The sequence below is a fragment of the Tachypleus tridentatus genome, chromosome 7, assembly GCF_004210375.1.
Source record: "Tachypleus tridentatus isolate NWPU-2018 chromosome 7, ASM421037v1, whole genome shotgun sequence".
Lineage (NCBI taxonomy): Eukaryota > Metazoa > Arthropoda > Merostomata > Xiphosura > Limulidae > Tachypleus > Tachypleus tridentatus.
The window spans coordinates 184,099,389-184,119,261 of NC_134831.1; the positions used below are offsets into that span (position 1 = coordinate 184,099,389).

The 19,873-nt window shown below is 29.4% G+C and overlaps 1 protein-coding gene across 1 annotated transcript in view; it reads left to right on the forward strand.

Annotated features, from left to right (window-relative positions):
• LOC143257888 (uncharacterized) overlaps positions 1–19,873 on the forward strand; it is a 120,510-nt gene that overhangs the window by 88,018 nt on the left and 12,619 nt on the right. Inside the window, exon 18 of the mRNA XM_076516912.1 lies at positions 18,696–18,731. Within this exon, the coding sequence (XP_076373027.1) occupies positions 18,696–18,731 (36 nt within the window). The remainder of the gene's footprint in view (positions 1–18,695; positions 18,732–19,873) is intronic.

The following is a 19,873-nucleotide window of genomic DNA, read 5'->3' on the forward strand; positions in this document are numbered from 1 at the left end:
GGTTGCACAAGAGCTACATATATAACTTTAGGATTCTTTGACATTCTTGTCTAGATACCAAATCATAGAACGATAAACAAATAAAGTAAAATATTTTATTTCCATTTTAGAAGAAAAATGTAAATAACAAGAGAAGGCGAGTCATTTTTTGACATGTAGAAAGAAATATATTCGACACAAAAGAACAAGTGATGAAGTCAATCATGTACAAAGAATAAATGATGAAATGAATCATGTACAAAGAAAAGATCAAGAAGTCACCATGTATAAAGAATAAGTGATGAAGTGAATCATGTATAAAGAACAGGCCATGAAGTGAATCATATATAAAAAACGGATGATGAAGTCAATCATGTATATGAAGTCAATCAGGTACAAAGAACAGAGGATCAAGTCAATCATGTATAAAAATAAGTGATGAAATGAATCATGTACAAAGAAGAGATGATCAAGTCACCATGTATAAAGAAAAAGTGATGAACTGAATCATGTATAAAGAACAGGCGATGAAGTGAATAATGTATTATTATCGGATGATGCACTCCATGATGTATATGAAGTCAATCATGTACATAGATCAGATGATAAAGTCAATCATGTATAATGAACAGATGATGAAGTCAATCATGCATAAAGAGCAAATAATGAAGTCAATCATGAATAAAGAATTAGTGATGAAGTGAATCATGTATAAGGAACAAATGATGAAAAAAATCATGTGTGAAGAACAGATGATGAAGTCATTCAAGTGTAAAAAAGAGATGATGAAGTAAATCATGTATAAAGAACAGATGATGAAGTCAATCATGTATAATGAACACATGATGTAAAGAATCATGTATAAAGAACAGATGATGAAGTCAATCATGTACAAAAACATATGATGAAGTCAATCATGTATAAAGAATAGGAGATGAAGTGAATTATGCATAAAAAAAGATTATGAAGTCAATCAGGTAATAAGAACAGATGATTTAGTCAAACATGTATATGAAGTCAATCATATGTAAAGAAGAAATGATGAGGTCAATCATGTGCAAGGAACAGATGATGAAGTCAATCATATGTAAAGAAGAAATGATGAGGTCAATCATGTATAAATAATAATTGATGAAGTCAATCATGTATAAAGAACAGGCGATGTAGTGTATCATGTACAAAGAACAGATGATGAAGTCTATTATGTATAAAGAATAAGTGATGAAGTGAATAATGTATAAAGAACAAATGATGAAGTCAATCATGTGTAAAGAAAAGATGATGAAGTCAATCTTGCACAAAGAATAAGTGATGAAGTCAATCATTTACAAAGAACAGATGATTAAGTCAATCATATTTAATGATCAGATGATCAAGCCAACCATGTACAAAGAACAGTTGATGATGTCACCATGTATAAAAAATAAGTGATGAAGTGAATCATGTATGAAAAACGAATGATAAAGTCAATGATGTATATGAAGTCAATCATGTATAATGAACAGATGATGAAAGGAATTATGTATATAAACAGATGATGAAGCCAATCATGTGTAAAGAACAGATGATGAAGTCAATCATGTATAAAGAAAAAGTGATGAAGTCAATCATGTGTAAAGAATACATGATGATGTCAATCATGTAAAAGAACAGATGATGACGTCATTCATGTATAAAGAATTAGCGGTGAAGTGAATCACGTATAAAAAAAATGATGAAGTAAATCATGTATAATGAACAAATGATGAAAAGAACCATGTATAAGGAACAGATGATGTAGTCTATCATGTGCAAAGAACAGATAATGAAATCAATCATGTATAAAGAATATGTGATGAAGTGAATCATCCATAAAGAGCAAGCGTTAGAGTGAATCAAATATATGAAGTCAATCATATACAAAAAACAGATGATGAAGTCAATCATGTGTAAAGAAAAGATGATGAAGTCAATCATGCACAAAGAATAATTGATGAAATCAATAATTTACAAAGAACAGATGATGAAATCAATCACGTATACTGATCAGATGATCAAGTCAATTATGTAGAAAGAACAGATGATGAAATCAATCACGTATACTGATCAGATGATCAAGTCAATTATGTTGAAAGAACAGACGATGATGTAATTTTGTATAAAGAATAAGTGATGAAGTGAATCGTGTAAAAGGAATAAGTGATGAAGTCAATCATGTGTAAAGAACAGATTATGAAATCAATCATGTACAAAGAAAAGAATATCAAGTCAAATATGTATAAAGAATTAGCGATGAAGTGAATCATGTATAAAGAAAAGATGATGAGGTCAATAATGTATAAAGAACAAATGATGAAGTAAATCATATATAAAGAACAGGCGACGAAGTGAATCATGTACAAAGAACAGATGATGAAGTCTATTATGAATAAAGAATAAGTGATGAAGTCAATCATTTACAACGAAGAGATGATGAAGTCAATCATGCACAAAGAATCATTAATAAGGTCAATCATTTAATAAGAACAGATGATGAAATCAATCACGTATTATAATCACCTGATCAAGTCAATTATGTAGAAAGAACAGACGATGATGTCACCTTGTATAAAGAATGAGTGATGAAGTGAATCGTGTATAAAGAACAGGCGATGAAGTGAATCATGTATGAAGAACGGATAATGAAGTCAATGATGTATATGAAGTCAATCATGTACATAGAACAGATGATGAAATCAATCATGTATAATGAACAGATGATGAAGTCAATAATTTATAATGATGAACATCAACAGATGATGAAGCCAATCATGTACAAAGAAGAGATGATGAAATCAATCATGTATAATGAATAGATGATGAAGTCAATCATGTATAATGATGAACATCAACAAATGATGAAAAGAATCATGTGTAAATAATAAGTGATGAAATGAAATATGTATAAAAAACACATGGTGAAGTCAATCATGTACAAAGAATAAGTGATCTATTTAATCATTTACAAAGAACAGATGATGAAGACAATCATGTATAATGAACAGATGATTAAGTCAATCATGTACCAAGAACAGATGATGATGTCAATTATTTTTAAAGAATAAGTGATGAAGTGAATCATGTATAAAGAACAGATGATGAAGTCAATCATGTGTAAAGAGCAGATAATGAAGTCAATCATGCACAAAGAATAATTGGTGAATTTAATCATTTACAAAGAACAGATGATGAAGTCAATCATGTATATGAAGTCAATCATGTACAAAGAACAGATAATGAAGTCAATCATGTGTAAAGAACAAATGATGAAGTCAATCATGTTTAAAGAAAAGATGATGAAGTCAATCATGTATAAAGAATTAGTGATGAAGTGAATCATGTATAAAGAAAAGATGATAAAGTCAAAAATGTATAAATACCAGATGATGAAGTCAATCATGGACAAAGAACAGAATATCAAGTCAAATATGTATAAAGAATTAGCGATGAAATGAATCATGTATAAAGAAAGGATGACGAGGTGAATAATGTATAAAGAGCAGATGATGAAGTCAATCATGTACAAACAAAGATGATGAAGTCAATCATATGTAAAGAAGAAGTGATGAGGTCAATCATGTGTAAAAAACAGATGATGATGTTAATCATGTATAAAGAGGAGATGATGAAGTCAATTATGTATAAAGAACAGGAGGTGAAATCAATCATGTACAAAAACAGATGATGAAGTCAATCATGTACAAAAAACAGATGATGAAGTCAATCATGTACAAAAAACAGATGATGAAGTCAATGATGTATAATGAACAGATAATGATAAGAATCATGTATAAAGAACAGAATATTCAGTCAATCATGTTCAAAGAACATATGATGAAGTCAAACATGTATATGAAGTAAATAATGTATAAAGAACAGATGATGAAGTCAATCATGTACAAAGAACAGTTGATGAAGTCAATCATGTATAAAATAATAATTGATTAAGTTAATTATGTATAAAAACAGGCGATGAAGTGAATCATGATAAAGAACAGACGAAGAAGTGAATCATGTGTGAAGAGAAGGCGATGTAGTGAATCATGTATATGAAGTCAATCATATACAAAGAACAGATGATGAAGTCAATCATGTACAAAGAACAGTTGATGAAGTCAATCATGTATAAAATAATAATTGATTAAGTTAATTATGTATAAAAACAGGCGATGAAGTGAATCATGATAAAGAACAGACGAAGAAGTGAATCATGTGTAAAGAAAAGGCGATGTAGTGAATCATGTATATGAAGTCAATCATGTACAAAGAACATATGATGAAGTCAATCATGTATAAATAATAAATGATAAAGTGAATCATGCATAAAGAACAAAGGATTAAGTGAATCATGTATAAAGAACAGATTATGAAGTCAATCATGTATAAAGAATAAGTGATGAAATCAATCATGTATAAAGAAAAGATGATGAAGTCAATCATGTGTAAAGAACAGATGATGAAGTCAATCATGCTCTAAGAATAATTGGTGAAGTCAATCATGTGTAAAGAACAGATGATGAAGTCAATCATGCTCTAAGAATAATTGGTGAAGTCAATCATTTACAAACAACAGATGATAACGTCAATCATATGTAAAGAAGAGAGGATGAAGTGAATCATGTATAAAGAACAGTTGATGAAGTCAATCATGTATAATGAACAGATCATGAAGTCAATCGCAGATGATGAAGTCAATCATGTATAAAGAATTAGCGATGAAGTGAATCATATGTAAAGAAGAGATTATGAAGTGAATTATGTGTATAGAACAGATGATAAAGTCAATGATGTATAATGAACAGATGATGAAAAGAATCATGTATAAAGAACATATGATGAAGGAAACATGTATATGAAGTAAATCATGTATAAAGAAAAGATGATGAAGTCAATCATGTGTAAAGAACAGATGATGAAGTCAATCATGCTCTAAGAATAATTGGTGAAGTCAATCATTTACAAATAACAGATGATAACGTCAATCATATGTAAAAAAGAGAGGATGAAGTGAATCATGTATAAAGAACAGATGATGAAGTCAATCATGTATAAAGAATTAGCGATGAAGTGAATCATATGTAAAAAAGAGATTATGAAGTGAATTATGTGTATAGAACAGATGATAAAGTCAATGATGTATAATGAACAGATGATGAAGTCAATCATGTATAAAGAACAAATGATGAAGTCAATCATGTATAAAGAATAAGTGATGAAGTCAATCATGTATAAAGAAAAGATGATGAAGTCAATCATGTGTAAAGAACAGATGATGAAGTCAATCATGCTCTAAGAATAATTGGTGAAGTCAATCATTTACAAACAACAGATGATAACGTCAATCATATGTAAAGAAGAGAGTATGAAGTGAATCATGTATAAAGAACAGATGATGAAGTCAATCATGTATAATGAACAGATCATGAAGTCAATCGTAGATGATGAAGTCAATCATGTATAAAGAATTAGCGATGAAGTGAATCATATGTAAAAAAGAGATTATGAAGTGAATTATGTGTATAGAACAGATGATAAAGTCAATGATGTATAATGAACAGATGATGAAAAGAATCATGTATAAAGAACATATGATGAAGGAATCATGTATAAAGAACATATGATGAAGGAAACATGTATATGAAATAAATCATGTATAAAGAACAGATGATGAAGTCAATCATGTATGTATAAAGAACAAATGATGAAGTCAATCATGTATAAAGAATAAGTGATGAAGTCAATCATGTGTAAAGTGATGAAGTCAATCATGATGATGAAGTCAATCATGCTCTAAGAATAATTGGTGAAGTCAATCATTTACAAACAACAGATGATAACGTCAATCATATGTAAAGAAGAGAGGATGAAGTGAATCATGTATATAGAACAGATGATGAAGTCAATCATGTATAATGAACAAATGATGAAAAGAATCATGTATACAAAACAAATGATTCAGTCAATCATGTACAAAGAACATATGATGAAGTCAAACATGTATATGAAGTCAATCATGTATAATGAACAGATCATGAAGTCAATCGCAGATGATGAAGTCAATCATGTATAAAGAATTAGCGATGAAGTGAATCATATGTGAAAAAGAGATTATGAAGTGAATTATGTGTATAGAACAGATGATAAAGTCAATGATGTATAATGAACAGATGATGAAAAGAATCATGTATAAAGAACATATGATGAAGGAAACATGTATATGAAGTAAATCATGTATAAAGAACAGATGATGAAGTCAATCATGTATGTATAAAGAACAAATGATGAAGTCAATCATGTATAAAGAATAAGTGAGAAGTCAATCATGTATAAAGAAAAGATGATGAAGTCAATCATGTGTAAAGAACAGATGATGAAGTCAATCATGCTCTAAGAATAATTGGTGAAGTCAATCATTTACAAACAACAGATGATAACGTCAATCATATGTAAAGAAGAGAGGATTAAGTGAATCATGTATATAGAACAGATGATGAAGTCAATCATGTATAATGAACAGATGATGAAATCAATCATGTATAAAGAAGTAGCGATGAAGTGAATCATATGTAAAAAAGAGATTTTGAAGTGAATTATGTGTATAGAACAGATGATAAAGTTAATGATGTATAATGAACAGATGATGAAAAGAATCATGTATAAAGAACATATGATGAAGCAAACATGTATATGAAGTAAATCATTTATAAAGAACAGATGATGAAGTCAATCATGTATAAAGAACAAATGATGAAGTCAATCATCTATAAAGAATAAGTGATGAAGTCAATCGTGTATAAAGAAAAGATGATGAAGTCAATCATGTGTAAAGAACAGATGATGAAGTCAATCATGCTCTAAGAATAATTGGTGAAGTTAATCATTTACAAACAACAGATGATAACGTCAATCATATGTAAAGAAGAGAGTATGAAGTGAATCTTGTATAAAGAACAGATGATGAAGTCAATCATGTATAATGAACAGATCATGAAGTCAATCGCAGATGATGAAGTCAATCATGTATAAAGAATTAGCGATGAAGTGAATCATATGTAAAAAAGAGATTATGAAGTGAATTATGTGTATAGAACAGATGATAAAGTCAATGATGTATAATGAACAGATGATGAAAAGAATCATGTATAAAGAACATATGATGAAGGAAACATGTATATGAAGTAAATCATGTATAAAGAACAGATGATGAAGTCAATCATGTATGTATAAAGAACAAATGATATAGTCAATCATATATAAAGAATAAGTGATGAAGTCAATCATGTATAAAGAAAAGATGATGAAGTCAATCATGTGTAAAGAACAGATGATGAAGTCAATCATGCTCTAAGAATAATTGGTGAAGTCAATCATTTACAAACAACAGATGATAACGTCAATCATATGTAAAGAAGAGAGGATTAAGTGAATCATGTATATAGAACAGATGATGAAGTCAATCATGTATAATGAACAGATGATGAAGTCAATCATGCATAAAGAAGTAGCGATGAAGCAAATATGTATATGAAGTAAATCATGTATAAAGAACAGATGATGAAGTCAATCATGTATAAAGAACAAATGATGAAGTCAATCATCTATAAAGAATAATTGGTGAAATTAATCATTTACAAACAACAGATGATAACGTCAATCATATGTAAAGAAGAGAGTATGAAGTGAATCTTGTATAAAGAACAGATGATGAAGTCAATCATGTATAATGAACAGATGATGAAGTCAATCATGTATAAAGAAGTAGCGATAATGTGAATCATATGTAAAAAAGAGATTTTGAAGTGAATTATGTGTATAGAACAGATGATAAAGTTAATGATGTATAATGAACAGATGATGAAAAGAAGCATGTATAAAGAACATATGATGAAGGAAACATGTATATGAAGTAAATCATGTATAAAGAACAGATGATGAAGTCAATCATGTATAAAGAATAAGTGATGAAGTCAATCATGTATAAAGAAAAGATGATGAAGTCAATCATGTGTAAAGAACAGATGATGAAGTCAATCATGCTCTAAGAATAATTGGTGAAGTCAATCATGTGTAAAGAACAGATGATGAAGTCAATCATGCTCTAAGAATAATTGGTGAAGTCAATCATTTACAAACAACAGATGATAACGTCATTTATATGTAAAGAAGAGAGGATTAAGTGAATCATGTATATAGAACAGATGATGAAGTCAATCATGTATAAAGAAGTAGCGATAATGTGAATCATATGTAAAAAAGAGATTTTGGAGTGAATTATGTGTATAGAACAGATGATAAAGTTAATGATGTATAATGAACAGATGATGAAAAGAATCATGTATAAAGAACATATGATGAAGGAAACATGTATATGAAGTAAATCATGTATAAAGAACAGATGATGAAGTCAATCATGTATAAAGAACAAATGATGAAGTCAATCATCTATAAAGAATAAGTGATGAAGTCAATCGTGTATAAAGAAAAGATGATGAAGTCAATCATGTGTAAAGAACAGATGATGAAGTCAATCATGCTCTAAGAATAATTGGTGAAGTTAATCATTTACAAACAACAGATGATAACGTCAATCATATGTAAAGAAGAGAGTATGAAGTGAATCTTGTATAAAGAACAGATGATGAAGTCAATCATGTATAATGAACAGATCATGAAGTCAATCGCAGATGATGAAGTCAATCATGTATAAAGAATTAGCGATGAAGTGAATCATATGTAAAAAAGAGATTATGAAGTGAATTATGTGTATAGAACAGATGATAAAGTCAATGATGTATAATGAACAGATGATGAAAAGAATCATGTATAAAGAACATATGATGAAGGAAACATGTATATGAAGTAAATCATGTATAAAGAACAGATGATGAAGTCAATCATGTATGTATAAAGAACAAATGATATAGTCAATCATGTATAAAGAATAAGTGATGAAGTCAATCATGTATAAAGAAAAGATGATGAAGTCAATCATGTGTAAAGAACAGATGATGAAGTCAATCATGCTCTAAGAATAATTGGTGAAGTTAATCATTTACAAACAACAGATGATAACGTCAATCATATGTAAAGAAGAGAGTATGAAGTGAATCTTGTATAAAGAACAGATGATGAAGTCAATCATGTATAATGAACAGATCATGAAGTCAATCGCAGATGATGAAGTCAATCATGTATAAAGAAGTAGCGATGAAGTGAATCATATGTAAAAAAGAGATTTTGAAGTGAATTATGTGTATAGAACAGATGATAAAGTTAATGATGTATAATGAACAGATGATGAAAAGAATCATGTATAAAGAACATATGATGAAGCAAACATGTATATGAAGTAAATCATGTATAAAGAACAGATGATGAAGTCAATCATGTATAAAGAACAAATGATGAAGTCAATCATCTATAAAGAATAAGTGATGAAGTCAATCATGTATAAAGAAAAGATGATGAAGTCAATCATGTGTAAAGAACAGATGATGAAGTCAATCATGCTCTAAGAATAATTGGTGAAGTCAATCATTTACAAATAACAGATGATAACGTCAATCATATGTAAAGAAGAGAGGATGAAGTGAATCATGTATATAGAACAGATGATGAAGTCAATCATGTATAATGAACAAATGATGAAAAGAATCATGTATACAAAACAGATGATTCAGTCAATCATGTACAAAGAACATATGATGAAGTCAAACATGTATATGAAGTCAATCATGTATAATGAACAGATCATGAAGTCAATCGCAGATGATGAAGTCAATCATGTATAAAGAAGTAGCGATGAAGTGAATCATATGTAAAAAAGAGATTATGAAGTGAATTATGTGTATAGAACAGATGATAAAGTCAATGATGTATAATGAACAGATGATGAAAAGAATCATGTATAAAGAACATATGATGAAGGAAACATGTATATGAAGTAAATCATGTATAAAGAACAGATGATGAAGTCAATCATGTATGTATAAAGAACAAATGATGAAGTCAATCATGTATAAAGAATAAGTGATGAAGTCAATCATGTATAAAGAAAAGATGATGAAGTCAATCATGTGTAAAGAACAGATGATGAAGTCAATCATGCTCTAAGAATAATTGGTGAAGTCAATCATGCTCTAAGAATAATTGGTGAAGTCAATCATTTACAAACAACAGATGATAACGTCATTTATATGTAAAGAAGAGAGGATTAAGTGAATCATGTATATAGAACAGATGATGAAGTCAATCATGTATAATGAACAGATGATGAAGTCAATCATGTATAATGAACAGATGATGAAGTCAATCATGTATAAAGAAGTAGCGATGAAGTGAATCATATGTAAAAAAGAGATTTTGAAGTGAATTATGTGTATAGAACAGATGATAAAGTTAATGATGTATAATGAACAGATGATGAAAAGAATCATGTATAAAGAACATATGATGAAGCAAACATGTATATGAAGTAAATCATGTATAAAGAACAGATGATGAAGTCAATCATGTATAAAGAACAAATGATGAAGTCAATCATCTATAAAAATAAGTGATGAAGTCAATCATGTATAAAGAAAAGATGATGAAGTCAATCATGTGTAAAGAACAGATGATGAAGTCAATCATGCTCTAAGAATAATTGGTGAAGTCAATCATTTACAAACAACAGATGATAACGTCAATCATATGTAAAGAAGAGAGTATGAAGTGAATCTTGTATAAAGAACAGATGATGAAGTCAATCATGTATAATGAACAGATGATGAAGTCAATCATGTATAATGAACAGATGATGAAGTCAATCATGTATAAAGAAGTAGCGATGAAGTGAATCATATGTAAAAAAAGAGATTATGAAGTGAATTATGTGTATAGAACAGATGATAAAGTCAATGATGTATAATGAACAGATGATGAAAAGAATCATGTATAAAGAACATATGATGAAGCAAACATGTATATGAAGTAAATCATGTAAAAAGAACATATGATGAAGTCAAACATGTATATGAAGTAAATCATGTATAAAGAACACATGATGAAGTCAATCATGTATATGAAGTCAATTATATATAAAAAATAAGATGATGAAGTCAATCATGTATAAAGAATAGATGATGAAGTAATCATGTATAAAGAACAGATGATGAAGTCAATCATGCTCTAAGAATAATGTCAATCATGTACAAAGAACATATGATGAAGTCAATCATGTATAAATAATAAATGATAAAGTGAATCATGCATAAAGAACAGGGATTAAGTGAATCATGCATAAAGAACAGGGGATTAAGTGAATCATGTATAAAGAACAGATGATGAAATCAATCATGTATAAAGAACAAATGATGAAGTCAATCATGTATAAAGAATAAGTGATGAAGTCAATCATGTATAAAGAAAAGATGATGAAGTCAATCATGTGTAAAGAACAGATGATGAAGTCAATCATGCTCTAAGAATAATTGGTGAAGTCAATCATTTACAAAGAACAGATGATAACGTCAATCATGTATAAAGAAGAGATGATGAAGTGGATCATGTATAAAGAACAAATGATGAAGTCAATCATGTATAATAAACAGATGATGAAGTCAATCGCAGATTATGAAGTCAATCATGTATAAAGAATTAGCGATGAAGTGTATCATATGTAAAAAAGAGATAATGAAGTGAATTATGTGTATAGAACAGATGATAAAGTCAATGATGTATAATGAACAGATGATGAAAAGAATCATGTATAAAGAACATATGATGAAGCAAACATGTATATGAAGTAAATCATGTATAAAGAACAGATGATGAAATCAATCATGTATAAAGAACAAATGATGAAGTCAATCATCTATAAAGAATAAGTGATGAAGTCAATCATGTATAAAGAAAAGATGATGAAGTCAATCATGTGTAAAGAACAGATGATGAATTCAATCATGCTCTAAGAATAATTGGTGAAGTCAATCATTTACAAACAACAGATGATAACGTCAATCATATGTAAAGAAGAGAGGATGAAGTGAATCATGTATAAAGAACAGATGATGAAGTCAATCATGTATAATGGACAGATGATGAAGTCAATGATGTATAAATAGTAATTGATTAAGTCAATCATGTATAAAGAACAGGCGATAAAGTGAATCATGTATAAAGAACAGATGATAATGTCAATCATGTACCAAGAACAGATGATGAAGTCAATTATGTTTAAAGAATAAGTGATGAAGTGAATCATGTATAAAGAACAGATGATGAAGTCAATCATGTATAATGAACAGATGATGAAGTCAATCATGTATAAAGAATTTGCGATGAAGTGAATCATATGTAAAAAAGAGATTATGAAGTGAATTATGTGTATAGAACAGATGATAAAGTCAATGATGTATAATGAACAGATGATGAAGTCAATCATGTATGTATAAAGAACAAATGATGAAGTCAATCATGTATAAAGAATAAGTGATGAAGTCAATCATGTATAAAGAAAAGATGATGAAGTCAATCATGTGTAAAGAACAGATGATGAAGTCAATCATGTGTAAAGAACAGATGATGAAGTCAATCATGCTCTAAGAATAATTGGTGAAGTCAATCATTTACAAACAACAGATGATAACGTCATTTATATGTAAAGAAGAGAGGATTAAGTGAATCATGTATATAGAACAGATGATGAAGTCAATCATGTATAATGAACAGATGATGAAGTCAATCATGTATAAAGAAGTAGCGATGAAGTGAATCATATGTAAAAAAGAGATTTTGAAGTGAATTATGTGTATAGAACAGATGATAAAGTTAATGATGTATAATGAACAGATGATGAAAAGAATCATGTATAAAGAACATATGATGAAGCAAACATGTATATGAAGTAAATCATGTATAAAGAACAGATGATGAAGTCAATCATGTATAAAGAACAAATGATGAAGTCAATCATCTATAAAGAATTAGCGGTGAAGTGAATCATATGTAAAAAAGAGATTATGAAGTGAATTATGTGTATAGAACAGATGATAAAGTCAATGATGTATAATGAACAGATGATGAAAAGAATCATGTATAAAGAACATATGATGAAGGAAACATGTATATGAAGTAAATCATGTATAAAGAACAGATGATGAAGTCAATCATGTATGTATAAAGAACAAATGATATAGTCAATCATGTATAAAGAATAAGTGATGAAGTCAATCATGTATAAAGAAAAGATGATGAAGTCAATCATGTGTAAAGAACAGATGATGAAGTCAATCATGCTCTAAGAATAATTGGTGAAGTCAATCATTTACAAATAACAGATGATAACGTCAATCATATGTAAAGAAGAGAGGATGAAGTGAATCATGTATAAAGAACAGATGATGAAGTCAATTATGTATAATGAACAGATGATGAAGTCAATCGCAGATGATGAAGTCAATCATGTATAAAGAATTAGCGATGAAGTGAATCATATGTAAAAAAAAGATTATGAAGTGAATTATATGTATCGAACAGATGATAAAGTCAATGATGTATAATGAACAGATGATGAAGTCAATCATGTATAAAGAACAAATGATGAAGTCAATCATCTATAAAGAATAAGTGATGAAGTCAATCATGTATAAAGAAAAGATGATGTAGTCAATCATGTGTAAAGAACAGATGATGAAGTCAATCATGCTTTAAGAATAATTGGTGAAGTCAATCATTTAGAAACAACAGATGATAACGTCAATCATATGTAAAGAAGAGAGGATTAAGTGAATCATGTATATAGAACAGATGATGAAGTCAATCATGTATAATGAACAAATGATGAAAAGAATCATGTATACAAAACAGATGATTCAGTCAATCATGTAAAAAGAACATATGATGAAGTCAAACATGTATATGAAGTAAATCATGTATAAAAACACATGATGAAGTCAATCATGTATACGAAGTAAATTATATACAAAAAACAGATGATGAAGTTAATCATGTATAATGAATAGACAATGAAAATAATCATGTATAAAGAACAGATGATGATTTCATTTATGTGTATAGAACAGGTGATAATGTCAATCATGTACAAAGAACATATGATGAAGTCAATCATGTATAAATAATAAATGATAAAGTGAATCATGCATAAAGAACAGGGGATTAAGTGAATCATGTATAAAGAACAGATGATGAAATCAATCATGTATAAAGAATAAATGATGAAGTCAATCATGTATAAAGAATAAGTGATGAAGTCAATCATGTATAAAGAAAAGATGATGAAGTCAATCATGTGTAAAGAACAGATGATGAAGTCAATCATGCTCTAAGAATAATTGGTGAAGTCAATCATTTACAAACAACAGATGATAACGTCAATCATATGTAAAGAAGAGAGGATTAAGTGGATCATGTATATAGAACAAATGATGAAGTCAATCATGTATAATAAACAGATGATGAAGTCAATCGCAGATTATCAATCATGTATAATAAACAGATGATGAAGTCAATCGCAGATTATGAAGTCAATCATGTATAAAGAATTAGCGATGAAGTGTATCATATGTAAAAAAGAGATTATGAAGTGAATTATGTGTATAGAACAGATGATAAAGTCAATGATGTATAAAGAACATATGATGAAGCAAACATGTAAAAGAATCATGTATAAAGAACATATGATGAAGCAAACATGTATAAAGAACAAATGATGAAGTAAATCATGTATAAAGAACAGATGATGAAATCAATCATGTATAAAGAACAAATGATGAAGTCAATCATCTATAAAGAATAAGTGATGAAGTCAATCATGTATAAAGAAAAGATGATGAAGTCAATCATGTGTAAAGAACAGATGATGAAGTCAATCATGCTCTAAGAATAATTGGTGAAGTCAATCATTTACAAACAACAGATGATAACGTCAATCATATGTAAAGAAGAGAGGATGAAGTGAATCATGTATAAAGAACAGATGATGAAGTCAATCATGTATAATGGACAGATGATGAAGTCAATGATGTATAAATAGTAATTGATTAAGTCAATCATGTATAAAGAACAGGCGATAAAGTGAATCATGTATAAAGAACAGATGATAATGTCAATCATGTACCAAGAACAGATGATGAAGTCAATTATGTTTAAAGAATAAGTGATGAAGTGAATCATGTATAAAGAACAGATGATGAAGTCAATCATGTGTAAAGAACAGATGATGAAGTCAATCATGTACAAAGAACAGATGATGATGTGAATCATGTATAAAGAGGAGATGATGAAGTCAATTATGTATAAAGAACAGGTGGTGAAATCAATCATGTACAAAGAACAGATGATGAAGTCAATCATATGTAAAGAAGAGATTATTAGGTGAATTATTTATAAAGAAGAGATTATATAGTCAATGATGTATAATGAACAGATGATGATAAGAATCATGTACAAAGAACAGATGATGAAGTCAATCATGTACAAAGAACAGTTGATGAAGTCAATCATGTATAAATAATAATTGTTTAGGTTAATTATGTATAAAAACAGGCGATGAAGTGAATCATGATAAAGAACAGACGATGAAGTGAATCATGTATAAAGAACGGATGTTGAAGTCAATCTTGTATAAAGAATTAGCGATGAAGTGAATCATGTATAAAGAAAAGATGATGAAGTGAATCATGTATAAAGAAAAGATGATGAAGTGAATCATGTATAAAGAACGGATGTTGAAGTCAATCATGTATAAAGAATTAGTGATGAAGTGAATCATGTATAAAGAAAGATGATGAAGTCAATCATGTACAAAGAACATATGATGAAGTCAATCATGTATAAATAATAAATGATAAAGTGAATCATGCATAAAGAACAGATGATTAAGTGAATCATGTATAAAGAACAGATGATGAAGTCAATTATGTATAAAGAACAAATGATGAAGCCAATCATGTATAAAGAATAAGTGATGAAGTCAATCATATATAAAGAAAAGATGATGAAGTCAATCATGCACGAAGAATAATTGGTGAAGTCAATCATTTACAAAGAACAGATGATAAAGTTAATCATATGTAAAGAAGAGAGGATGAAGTGAATCATGTATATAGAACAGATGATGAAGTCAATCATGTATAATGAACAGATGATGAAAAGAATCATGTATAAAGAACGGAGATGAAGTGAATCATGTATAAAGAACAAATGATGATGTGAATCATGTATAAAGAATTTGCGATGAAGTGAATCATGTATAAAGAAGAGATGATGAAGTCAATTATGTATAAAGAACAGATGATGAAGTCAATCATATGTAAAAAAGAGATTATGAAGTGAATCATGTATAAAGAACAGATGATGAAGTCAATCATGTACAAAGGAGAGGTGATGAAGTCAATCATATGTAAAGAAGAGATTATGAAGTGAATTATGTATAAAGAAGAGATTATGAAGTGAATTATGTATAAAGAACAGATGATAAAGTCAATGATGTATAATGAACAGATGATAAAGTCAATGATGTATAATGAACAGATGATAAAGTCAATGATGTATAATGAACAGATGATGAAAAGAATCATGTATAAAGAACAGATGATTCATTCAATCATGTACAAAGAACATATGATGAAGTCAAACATGTATATTAAGTAAATCATGTATAAAGAACAGATGATGAAGTAAATCATATACAAAAAACAAATAATGAAGTTAATCATGTATAATGAATAGGCATTGAAAATAATCATGTATAAAGAACAGATGATGAAGTGATTTATGTGTATAGAACAGATGATAAAGTCAATCATGTATAAAGAACATATGATGAAGACAAGCATATGTGATTAATATAATTATTTTTTATGTGGGACGAAGGAAAATTATTAATTTCCAAAAAAATTACCTAAGTCTTGGAGGTATGTGCCTTACGGTTTAAAAAAACATTTTTAAGAATAACAATTACTTTGTTACTTATCTTAAGGTTTCTTTTTCAACTTTGGCATGCTTTGTTTCCTCTAATACGCGAAGAAAGTTCATACGTACCCGATGCTATATTATCTGTAGTAGAGAGAAAATATTTATTTCAAAATCATGGGTCACTGGGAGTGATTATACCACATCTTTTTTACGTGTGATATCACAGGAAAGTGTATACCTCATCCATATAACCATAATGTGTGAAAAAGTTTTGTAATCCATTCCTAGATATGCGTAATACATTGACAAATTTTATTTCTTAGTCTTTATTAACTATAAAAGCACTGCAAAAGTTTTTACACATTCTTTACCATTTGTGATATACGTGGGTAAACAGAAATCCTGGGGTTAGGAATATTACATCACAAAGTTCTGGAGAACAAAGGCTTGTATCTATTGATAAATATTTTTGTAATTATCAGATAAATTACCATAGAAATATGCCAGACTGTTCCTCTTAGTTTTATCCTGTTGTTTTCTTTTGTCTTTGTTGTTTTGTGAGAATTATTTCATTCACCGTCTGGCGGTGTCTTTCAGATACTACAAAGGAAGCTAACCAACAAATTTTTTGAATATATATATTTTTTCTCGTACACGTGTTCGTATCTGTTGTGACTCTAGTAAGCTGAAATATGGATATTTAATCTTTTATATCCATAAAACCTTTTTTTATTCAAATCTTTTATGTGTTTTACTTTTGTAAATTTATTTTTATTTTTCATGGATTTTACTCTTAATGTGCTTTACAGATGCAGCCACCCATGTAATTGTCGCTGTTGTGTATAAAATAGTTCATGTTTTCAAATTTTATGCCAGTAAACCGCTTTACAGAAAGAACTGGTTAAAGAGATCCTTTTATTTATGTTTTTCTTTATCGATCTCGTAGCAAGTCTGTATGTTTGTCTGTCTGTAAGAACAAACTTATGAAAAAGTACTCTTCTGTCGTGTGAGAAGGTGCTATAAACGAGAAAGGATCGATTTTTGGAGGCGATAAACATAATTGTCGTAAAAAATAGATTAACTCTCTTAAGAACAAAAAAAATCCGTCTGTTTTTCATGTGTTATCTTTAACGGTTTTTCTTGCAAGACACGTTACACATTTGTATCTTTTTGAGATTTATTTTGCATATAACAAGGAACGCTCGAAACTCAATGTCGCCTCACTTGAACTTATCGATTACATGGAGAACCTTTCTTTCAACACTAGCTGATAGCTATTGAACATTCTTAACTAGCGGATTGCTGATGAACAGCTTTAAGTAGTAGATAGCTGTTGAACATCCTTAAGTAGTAGATAGCTGTTGAACATCCTTAAGTAGTAGATAGCTGTTGTACATCCTTAAGTAGTAGATAGCTGTTGTACATCCTTAAGTAGTAGATAGTTGTTAACCATTTGGCTGTTTAGTATAATTTTCCCTGATTAAAACAATTAAATATATTTCTAATGTAAACTTTGTTTAAAATTAACTTTAAAATATATGAACAAAGTACTTCTGTATAGACATATTATACTCTTCTGGACATTCTATTTTGAACTCTTATATAATGTTTGATAAATAGTTATTTTATATAACGTTGGAATTATAATGTTAAAATTTAATTTTTTTCATTACAATGTTTCTTAAAGTCTAAATGATTTACCGCTTTATTATTGATTTTCATCTAAACTCGTGTTATGCATATAATTTAGTAATTAAAAGTTTAATATTTCTCGCTTTTAGCAAATGGGAAGAAGAAAGAAAAAGTTCAGCGATACTGTAAGTATGATTTTCATAATATAATTTGCAGGCTGTGTTTATTTAACACTGTATGTCCATAATTTGGGATATATGTTAATGATGCTATGTGTTTTATACTTTTGTTTATGAGTAAACGTAAGTGGTTTTTTCCTCGACGTTTTTTGCAAAGAAAGCTATATGAGGACCATCCGCAAAGTCAGGTTTAAGTTAATTATTAAATAAAAGTAAATAAATAGATAAATAAGTAATTAGTGTTAACATTAAATTACATAAAAATAGATAATGTTGTGTTATTAATTTTACGGCAAGAAATATGAATTGTTAATTACTTAAATAATATTGATAGCTATTACAGTTGACTTGTGTGATCTGACACACATCTTAACATCACGACCCTTTGTGTCGTATCCCAGCCAGCTTGATGTGCACTGGTAGAGGACGAATAGCTTCGTCGGGCTCACCAGTGGCACAGCGGTATACATGCGGACTCACACGGTTTGAAACGGGGCTTCAATACCCGTGGTGGGCAGAGCAAAAATAGCCCATTGTGTAGCTTTGTGCTTAATTCTAAAGAACCAACGAAAAGCTTCATCGGTACTAAGTATGGCAGGTTCGGTGTGGTTTGACATATTATAGCACATCCTCTTTCCCTTTCACTTGTGGGTTCTCAGGCTTAGAGAGGAGGCTACTGGGTAACAACTTCCACCAGCTTTTGCGACAGCGAGTCGCGAACCATGATATTTTTCGCATTCATAGTCTGAGCACGCCAATCGCTTGGCCACGTCTGATGAAATATATCACTTGTTCTGTTTTGTTGTTATTAGGGACTTAACCGAAAGCCCATTGTGCAGCTTAAGGCTGAACAGCAAACAAACAAACAAAATTTATGATGATCAGAATAATCTCATAAGTCAATGTTTGACTTCTGTCTTCTAAAAAGGGAAAGAACAATAAATTTCGTCCCAAATCGACAACTGCCTGTTATGGAGACACAAGTGTAGAGGACGACGTTTCGAATGTCTTCCGCCTTTCGTCTTGAGGTCAATGTATGTCGAACGAACAAAACCTTGTCAGGGGCTTAGTTTAGAGAACGAGAAGTCTGAGGAGTTCTCTCCCCAACAGGGGTGTTCAGGAACGTTGTAGTTCCTCTTCGTTCCCGC